Source organism: Corylus avellana, chromosome ca5 (assembly GCF_901000735.1).
Source record: "Corylus avellana chromosome ca5, CavTom2PMs-1.0".
Classification (NCBI taxonomy): domain Eukaryota; kingdom Viridiplantae; phylum Streptophyta; class Magnoliopsida; order Fagales; family Betulaceae; genus Corylus; species Corylus avellana.
In genome coordinates, this window is record NC_081545.1 from 34341958 (window position 1) to 34351474 (window position 9517).

The 9517-nt window shown below is 34.8% G+C and overlaps 2 protein-coding genes across 3 annotated transcripts; one reads left to right on the forward strand and one right to left on the reverse strand.

The window, feature by feature from the left end:
• Positions 1-909: 909 nt before the first annotated feature.
• On the forward strand, positions 910-5594 carry LOC132181509 (uncharacterized). 2 transcript variants are annotated; one of them, XM_059594761.1, is made up of 9 exons: positions 910-1146; positions 2171-2506; positions 3361-3394; positions 3594-3824; positions 4100-4189; positions 4516-4581; positions 4673-4764; positions 4854-4901; positions 5164-5594. In XM_059594761.1, exons 1-9 carry the CDS (start codon positions 1133-1135, stop codon positions 5201-5203), a joined length of 951 nt encoding a protein of 316 aa, XP_059450744.1. In that variant the 5' UTR covers positions 910-1132; the 3' UTR covers positions 5204-5594. The 2 variants fall into 2 exon arrangements, with proteins under 2 accessions (XP_059450744.1, XP_059450743.1); XM_059594760.1 differs by having other exon boundaries at positions 911-1146; positions 5058-5594.
• A 1037-nt stretch (positions 5595-6631) lies between these two features.
• Positions 6632-8308, reverse strand: LOC132181425 (glutaredoxin-like). The gene is made up of 4 exons (XM_059594633.1): positions 8137-8308; positions 7954-8042; positions 6964-7062; positions 6632-6833 (listed from the first exon to the last, which is right to left on the reverse strand). Exons 1-4 carry the CDS (start codon positions 8190-8192, stop codon positions 6754-6756), a joined length of 324 nt encoding a protein of 107 aa, XP_059450616.1. The 5' UTR covers positions 8193-8308; the 3' UTR covers positions 6632-6753.
• Positions 8309-9517: the final 1209 nt, after the last annotated feature.

A 9517-nucleotide genomic window follows, 5' to 3' on the forward strand; every position in this document is an offset into this window, starting at 1 on the left:
ATAAACCTACATGCCCATCTCGCAACATATTCACTTATACAAGGAAAAAAAAAAAAAACTCGCTTGATAAACGTCATAACCATAATAAGACCTCTCACTATTGTAGAGAATCTTTACAATCTAAGTAGAGAGTATGGCCGATAATTTATATTGGCGTGGTGAATTTGTGTTGGGTTCATTCCAACATGAATTATTTAATTAAATGGCTTAAATTCTTTAATCCTAATGCAACATATTTAAATAAACGGTGACACCACACAGCTGTATAACCCGTTTAATAAATAGGTCATGTTGAATTGACCAAACCCGACTCAACCCGCATAATACATTCAATAATTAGGTCATGTTGGATTGATCCAAAATACAACTTGTTTGACCAATTTTCACATGTATATGAATTTATATGCAAATAAATAAATGAAGGAAATTATATAAATTTTAGCATTTTAGAATTTTGTTTTGGATAATACTAAATATCCAAACACTTTTTCTCAAATGATCTCGTACATCCAATATATATATATATATATATATATATTTCTTAAATGAATGTGGGATCCAGATCATTTAGAAAAGAGAATTTGAAAAAAAGTGTTGGGATGTCTAACAGACCTTTTTTGTTTTTAATTGTAATCGAGAGAAAGTAACGTAGAACACTTCACGAAAATTACGAATAGTTTGAACAACTTCGTCGACTTGTACTATTAAAATACGGGTTATACGAGTCACTTATAGGTTAATTGGGTTAATTGAGTTGACCGAAGATTGACTACAAAATTTTGATTTCTTAATTTTATGTTGATCTGTGGCAGATTCGTGTCAAAATTAAATTCAATCCTAAAAGGGAGTAATGGTAGGAAATTCGCAATTCTTAAGAATTATAAAAGACTTCAGAAAAGTTATTTTGGCACGTTCCGATAAGAAGTTATCGTAGTCTTTAGATTTCCCTCGAAAAAAAATGAAAGAGTGGGTTCAAGCTGACATCATAAACCGTTTTCCAGGTGTAGCCAAATTTGCATTTGACCTCGTTCCAATGAATTCCCAATTCGTATGATATGTTATCTCCATCATCCCTATCCAGAAGTAGACGGTTCCCTGGTTCATATTTCTTCATTGGAAAACCCGGCTTTCTATGACCGTTTCTCTGTAAGTCATTCTGCCTTCAAGTTCTTCACTTTTTTCTTTTTTTGGCGTCATTAGTCCGTTTGGTTGCTGAAGAACTGAAGGATAATTTGAAATTTGGAGACTTCATGATCATGGGTCGGGGTTATTTTTGCTGTTGTGAGCGCCTATATGTTTCAATTGGCTTTCTACCCTTTTCTCAGCAACCAAACAGGGCAAGAGTGAAACCCATCTGTTTTAGCTTTGTACTTGAAAAGCCCCTTTTTTTTGGTCGCACATATTGTAGTTCCTCACGAGTGAGACAAAAAAACTAACTTCTCCGTCATGATTTGTTTTTTATTTTGTTGTGTTCTCTGTTCTGCAAAATGAACCTGCTAGCTTTAGTTTTGATTTTTGAGTGTGAATGAGTTGCATTGGCATTTTGGAATGTTGGTCGAGAAATATAACCCTTTTTGTGCGAGATAGTGAGAATTGGTTTCATTTCCACGACATTAATGCTAAATTTCAGGCTTTATTTGTTTAAATTGACACAAATTCAGGGAATATGGGAATAAATGCTTATTTTATTAGACTGGGTACTATTATGATTCTAACATTGATAAGCCACACTATTGAAAACTTCTCATTTTCCGAGATTGAAAAGAAAGTTGCAGTATATTCAGGTTTCCGAGAGAAAGTGGCATTGTAATAAGCAAAGCCTTTTTTTTTTTTTTTTTGTCTGCTCGCATTTTAAAGAGGTTTGTAATTGTTATCTGTGTTATATCCACATTGGCATTCATTCATAAAGCAAATTATTTGGATGGAGCCTCTCCAAATCTTTTATTTTCCGTTCATATGTATATATGTATGCGAATAACAAAATCTTTTCTATCAGAACTTCCTTCAATTATTACTCAAGATTCTCCTATTGAAGGGTTTGGCTTCTTTTTTTTTTTTTTTTAATTTTAACTTCTTAAATTAAAGTATTTGAGAAGATACCAAGCATTACAAGAGACACTTGAGTGACAATTAAGTTGTAGTAGAAGTAACATCATGGTTTATTTTGCAGGATGCAGCTGGAGGTAACTGCTGATACTACCACCCTGAGTTATTGGTTGCACTGGAGGGTCTTACTCTGTGCAGTTTGGGTAGTGACTCCCATGTTTGTAGCATTATTGATGATATGGAAATATGAATATTTGGACCGTTTAAAATACAACAGAGTAGAAACCCAGCTAGACGGAAATCAGATTTCATGTGACGATAAAGCATGGAGACCATGTCTCAAAGGAATTCATCCCATTTGGCTGCTGGCTTTCCGTATTATTGCATTCTGTTTACTCTTGGGAACACTAGTTGTCAAAGTTCTTGTCAAAGGAGGTCACATATTTTTCTATTATACTCAGTAAGCCTTCTCTTGCGTTTGTTCTCATTTAGCGCTAATACTTGTGTTTAGTGCTAGTGGATAGTTTATGAATTAAGAAGTCTAGCTGAAGAATGTGGTAGTGTGGTTATTGAGCATGGATTACAGTTAAAAAGTTTTTGGATAGCCTATGGTATTATGAAACAAATATTTGTTATGGGCATAAAAGTTTGAGTGCATCTGTGACTTGATTTTCATCAAGTCAAGTCATCTCGTAGGCCCCATGGTGTTGCTTTTCATGTTGTTTTATTTTATGTAGCCTTTTGTTTTGGTGTTTTAGTCGACTTATGTCTCTTCTCCAAGTAGAAGACTTCTTGTCAGCCGACCTTACCTCTTATACAAGGGCTTGAGTCTTTCACATTGAGAAAAATAGAGAGAACAAGAAAGAGTAGAGAGAGGCGCCACATAACACAAAAAAAAAAGGAGAGATCTTTCTTTTATTAAAGAGATTTTGTTGTTTTCTCTTTTGTGAAACAATTCTCTTTTGTCAAAAGATGAGGCTTTGGGTGTATTTGTCACAATAGTATCACTTACCCACCCATGCACACATGCATAAATGCTGATATATAACCATCAAGTCATTCCTCCCTTTGAGAAGTGGCATGTTTATTATCTTTGGACACTGGAATATGCTTAATCATGGACCCACCTCTAAACTGTTGAACTCCCTGACTTTGAAGGGATTCCTTTATTTCTGTTTTGGCTAATATAGGTCCTTGTTTTCATAAAAAAAAATAGCTAATATTCCCTTTGATTTCAGCTTTGTAATTAATTACGAAATGTGGCTTTTATATTGTTCTAACTTGGGGTTGTCATGTTTTATGGATTCTGGACAGGTGGACTTTTACTTTGCTTACAATTTATTTTGGGGTATACCTTCCAATCTCCTTAAAAGCCTCCTGTTGAAACACCTCAATTGAATATGATAAATATATCTATTGACCACTTTATAGGTGCCCGCTTGTGAAACCTTTCATTTTATTTGTAGTATTATTCCCGGTGTCTTTGTGGACTAGGCAATGCACTCTACATCTCTTTGTACATTACAGTCTGAAATTTCCTTTTGCAGTGTGGATCACTCCTCTCATTATATGGGTGTTACCAGTATCACCTAATAAGCAGCAGGGATTTAGATATTTGTCATGTTGGGAGAGATGTGGAGCATGGATCATCCATTCCTCTCACATACAGGGAAAGGACACATATACACAAAGCAACAAGTGTCTCGGGTTCCCAGGAAGAAAATTGTGTTTTGCAAGCTGCAACCGTTTGTAGTTATGTCTTTGAAGTCCTCTTTCAGGTAATAGTCAGCAACTGCCTTGTTATAGGATAACAGGGGACAGATTGACTGCTTTAGTCAGCAATGTTTAAGTGGTTCGCTGCTAATGGATCAGTTGTGCTTCTGATGATTGCTTTTGATGTTCAGAGATATCATTCTACAAATCATATCTGTTAACATTTGCTTTAGAGTTGAAAAGCTATTACACATGTTAGGAAAGGCATTACAGTTTTCCTTGTGGCTGCATACCTATATCACAAGTCACTCATGTTTTTGCTTGATTTGATTTGTTACAGATGAATGCTGGGGCAGTTATGCTCACAGATAGTGTTTATTGGTTCATTATCTTTCCATTTCTCACCCTCAACGATTACAATCTCAATGTTGTAAGTTCAAAGGAATTCACTCTCTACTTCCATTTGATTTACTTTTATTTTTTATTTTTCTTGCCTAGGCGTAGGCGTTGTGCAAACACGTTAAAATTTTTGAAATTTCCCAAATAAATTTTAATAGCCAAAAAGACCTGGGTGTCATTTAGACCATATCCAATTTGTTCGACGACAAAGAAACATAATAAACAGATACAGTATGGCTGATTCATTTGGACTGATTATAAGATGCAGCTATACATACCAAGTAACTAAATTGGTTCCTACACCTCTGCTGGCATAAGTTTCATTTGAGCTAATAATCTGTCTCCATTTTGTGTCAGATGACTGTGAACATGCATACACTCAATGCAGTTTTACTCCTTGGTGATACAGCATTGAATTGCTTGGTAAATTTTGTACTTAAATGCTTTCTCTCCCCCTTTGTTTTTATTGTCTCTTTCATAGCCATCTCTGAATTATTCCAACTTACTCTTTCAGCGGGTCCCCTTTTACCGGATTTCTTTCTTTATTCTATGGACTGGTGTTTTCGTCATTTTCCAGTGGATCATTCATGCGTTTGTCTCAATTCGGTAATGTTGTTATTTTTCTGTATATCCACATATGAGGATGAGGGCATACCAGTTGAATTGAAAAATATTGATAGTTCACTTTGGTACAGGTGGCCATACCCATTTCTTGACTGGTCATCACCATATGCTCCAATATGGTATGTTATCTCAAATTTGTTTGAGACATCTCATCATCTGAGTTTGATGAATCAGAGATAAGAACTGGGTTATATAAAAATGTTTATAGCTTCAATTTATCTTAATCATTTATGAAGTGGACCTTATCCATTTCTGTTTGTGCCACCAAATTCCAGGTACTTATTGATGGCACTGATGCATCTTCCATGCTACGGCATCTTTGCATTAGTTGTGAAAGTAAAGCTCTATTTGTTGTCAAAATTGTTTCCTCTCTCTTATCAGTGTTAAAGAAGGGCAAGTATATCAACTTGACTCCCTGTGAAGCCAAACAGATTTTAAGGCTGCACCAGAGTTCCACTCAAGTTCTCCCTGTAGATGCTTGTAAGTGTTACACACCTGGTGCTCTCCTTCAAGAATGATGCAGGACGAAAAATGGCAGGGGACAGCAGTAGGAATTTGCTAAATTCTTTTTTTGTTTTCGGGTTCAGATATATAATGCAATCTACAACAGATTAAACATTTTTAGACTGATCTGCCGAGAAATTTGAAAGGAAGAAAGTGAAAGAAGGTAAAGGTGGGAACTGTGAAATTGTACAATATAGGTTTATTTGAATACTTTTATAATTTTCCTTCCTAGATTACTTGACTTTTTGTTTAGCAAGGAGCAGGGTGATTTTAACCAATCACTTGCAGTCTTTTTTATATTCACGTTAATTTCAAATGCCTTTTTTTGACAAGAATTTCAAATGTCTTGCTTGTACTAGAAACAACACAAGTTTTGCATGAAATAAGGAACACCGTAGCCTGTGGGCTTAGTCGTGCGCCGCTTGGCTAGAGTACTTTCCATCTGGCCAAATCAGTACCCCAGCTTCCCTTCTATCAAAATCCACCCAACAATCTCCATCCTAATCGGCCATAATCCCCAAAATTACTCACTTCTCTCCAATTTTCAGTTCTCAAAGAAAATCAACAAGAAAACAACCGAACAAAAGGGAAATCCACCACCAAAAGCTGGCAGCCATGAGGGACGACCGTCCTGACATCCACCGTAGCCAGAGACCACCGAGCAGTGGCAACACCAGCCCAGAAAACTGTCAGCTATTTGTGGGTTTCAAGAAAATAGAAGGTTGCAGAAAGCAGACAAAAAGAAAGAAAGAAAGAAAGAAAGGAAGAGGTGCGAGAGCGAGAAGATAGAAGACAAATGACCGTTTATGAGAAAGAAGAGATGGCGTACACTCCTATCACCCACGGCATACCCACCCATAAAAAAAAAAAAAATCTTTTGATTAGTTTTGTGCCCATATCACAATTTCTGGTTCCACCCCTGAGAAGGGCCTCGGCTCAACTGCCTTCAATCCGAATGACATGCTGCATACACGATACACCCATAGTGGACCACAATGCCGTGTCCAAAGGCCAAGAGTGCCAATCAATCCCCTTTGTGACAACTTCCTAAGGGAATTTTATTATTCTGAGTATAATGATCCAGCTAATAATCACAACCTAAAAGGGGCCTCCTTCACATCCAAAATTAGAACCAGAAGGCAGGGCAGCTAGGTTCGCACCATGGAAACACAAAACTCGGTTTGGACGAATCCAAGCCCACAAACAAGAATAATCAAATCCTAAAATGACAAACTAGATAACTCTAAACCTATAAGCAATGCACAATTATATCTTCTGATTGGGAGTAATAAGAATATCAGGAAAATTTCAAAACAAAAATCTCAAATACCCACTAGATTCTACCTCAATACACAACTTCAAGTCCAAGTTTATTTAGGATTTTGAAAAAGTTTGACACAAAATACAGAAACACCATAAGGCTACCACTTATTAAACTTTACTCATTAACAAGATAACAACATTTCTTCAAGCAGAAAGCTTGGCAATAGCTCCAGCTTGTGTCAGCAGAGGAACTAGTTTCCCTTCCTTGTGCAGAGCAGTAGTAGCTGCAAGACAATAGAATAGAATAGAATATTTAAACCTAAAGGGCCCAAAACAAACAAGTAATCTTTAAATTCATATCGATATAAATGTGATTAGTGATCCTATAGTTTGTTTAGGGGATTGAGATCCTACCGTCACAGCCACCAATGTGGTTCCCGCCAATGAATACATTGGGCACAGTCTTTTGTTTGGTCCACTCAGCAAGTGCTGCTTGTATCTCACTTCCATCGCCTTCAATACATCAAAACACACACAACATAAGTTAACCATTTGCACACTACAAATATTTCACAGAGAAATAAAAAGGTCCGGCTTGTAATAAATGAATGAAGTGTGTCATGACCCCTAAATATTTCCTAGGGTAACTTCACGTTGGAGTTCTTAAAATCCTAACCATTATTTTAGTTTATTGTATCCCACTAAGTTGTATCCCGAGATGGTAAAATCTGAACCATTTAATTAAAAGTAATGATTAGGATTTAAGAACTTTACCATAAAGCCATCCTAGAAAATCTAGAGAATCATAATCCAATCGAAGTAATCAAGAAGCAACAGCTTCATTGTTCGGTTTTTAGAATAGAAATCATGAAATCATGATAGTCCTCAAAACTTACTACCAGAGCCCCACAACACAATGCATTACTTCTTTTTATGCATTTACACACTTTCAAACTTTTTTAAGGCAAGATAGAGCAATTACGCTAAAATCATGCTAATATTGCATCTATTATATGTGGCTTTCTAACACATGCAATCAAAAATTAAATTACATGAAAGCAGATATAGCAAACTAATGTTATCTGTCGGAAACGGAATTTCGCGGGAAAAAAGAAAGAAGGAAATGGAATTGAGGATGATGGCTAAAGCTATAATTCTCTAAAATTACTAAGATAAAGTATTTGAAGCAAATATACGCAAAGCTATAATAAAACCAATCCTTCTACACAAAGGATTGGATTTAATTCCATAATCAATTGACGTTAGAATTAAAAATTCTCGCTACCGCTTCGATGAAATTTAAATTCGACCTCAATTCCACTCATATACAGAACAACCGAAAATTGGAATTCCAGTTCCAAGCAAAACCATATAAACCAGTAGATTCAAAAATAAAAATCTCACTTTCAGTATCCAACTCAATAGCCTTGAAATTCGCTCCCAATTGAGTCAACAGCTGCTTCACGCTCACGCAGAACGGACAGTACGTCTTGCTGTGGTTACAAACCGCGAAATCAACGTCCATATATGTATAAATATGTAATCATCAAATCAAAAAACGAAACGGTTTGATAAACGAAGACAAACCTGAAAACGACGACCGGATTGGACGAAACGATCTCCTTGGCCTTCGGCAACGCCATTTCTCTCTGCCTTTTGAATTCTCAAACCCTAAAAGAGCTTTGTAAATTTTCTTCACACAATATCTCAGTGAACAAGAAACGGTCTCGGGCTTTCGAGTGATGAAAAATGAGAAATGATCTGGACCGTAGATGTCTATTAGGGAATAAGGCATTTTGGATTTTAGATACTGGTGGGCCGTAAAAGCCTTTTTTTTTTCTTTTTTTTTTTTAAGTAACGCCTTTAATTAATTAATTAAGGCGGCTTTCTTGGATACCTATCCGGATAGTTGTGGGATAAGTTGAGATCTTTAGAAAAACGATCTTTTTATTTTTAAAAGAAAAATGAAAAATATTAGGAATATCAAATCTTTTATTAATATATAGGTATTAAAATAATATGGAGCTTATTCACTAGAAATAATAAAAACAATTAATCAAAATAAATCTTATGATGACTAAGCTTCACATCATTTTCCTTCCAATCTTTTGGTAAAAAAATTGGTACCTATAGAATTTATCTTTTTGTATATCTTCGTACATTTCTTTTTCAAATCAACTAATATGGATCTGTAACCATTGTAGATCCTACCAATCTAGTAGTTGATTTGAAAATACATATAAGAAGTCTCAGGTTTTTATTGTCTTGTAATATCGGCGGTGATTAGTGGGAATTGCCATTTAATAGGATAATAAAGAGTTAAATTGGGGGTTCTTCTAAATTGATAAATTCTTTCACCAGTTCTAAAAAAATATGTTAATTTAATAAACTTGATTGAAAAAAATTATTTTAACCTAGTTTTTTTAAAAAAAATAATAATTATGCCAAGAGTTGACATGTAATTCATAACCATTGGTCCAATGGGTTTAATCAGTTCTTTTAGGTGAATCATGACTTTATATCATTCGACTAGAAAAAAAAAAAGAACTTTATATCGTAGGTTTTTAATTTGTGATATTATAATAATAAGTTCGAACCCTTATAATAAAAGAAATCATAAAACTTGTTCTATAGAAACACTTTTGTTTGATTTTTTCCTTTTTGCTTTTCTTTTTCAAAACAAAAACATAAACAAATAACCCAAAATATAAAATACTCAAAATTACTTTCTCACATTAAAACACTTTTTAAAATAATTTTTTTAAAAAAAACCTCTAAAAAACATTAACAAATTTTAATTTAATTAGAAAACTCCACTTTTCCAGTACTTTTAACATGGACAAATAAAAAACAACTTTTGTTATGTAACAATCTAACCAAAGGAATTAAACATAGGGTGCCTTTGATACAAATTTTTTTCCTCTGTTCTCTCTCTAGAAAGAAGAACCTTTCTTCTGCAACTTTCCAC

Coding starts and splice junctions, on each gene's coding strand:
- LOC132181509 (XM_059594760.1), top strand. Junction 2,507..3,360: donor ATATTTTTCTATTATACTCA/GTAAGCCTTCTC, acceptor GATTCTGGACAG/GTGGACTTTTACTTTGCTTA. Junction 3,825..4,099: donor TCTTTGAAGTCCTCTTTCAG/GTAATAGTCAGC, acceptor GATTTGTTACAG/ATGAATGCTGGGGCAGTTAT.
- LOC132181425 (XM_059594633.1), bottom strand. CDS start 8,192: ATGGCGTTGCCGAAGGCCAAGGAGATCGTTTCGTCCAATCCGGTCGTC. Junction 8,043..8,136: donor AATCCGGTCGTCGTTTTCAG/GTTTGTCTTCGT, acceptor TTGTAACCACAG/CAAGACGTACTGTCCGTTCT. Junction 7,063..7,953: donor TATTGAGTTGGATACTGAAA/GTGAGATTTTTA, acceptor GATGTATTGAAG/GCGATGGAAGTGAGATACAA.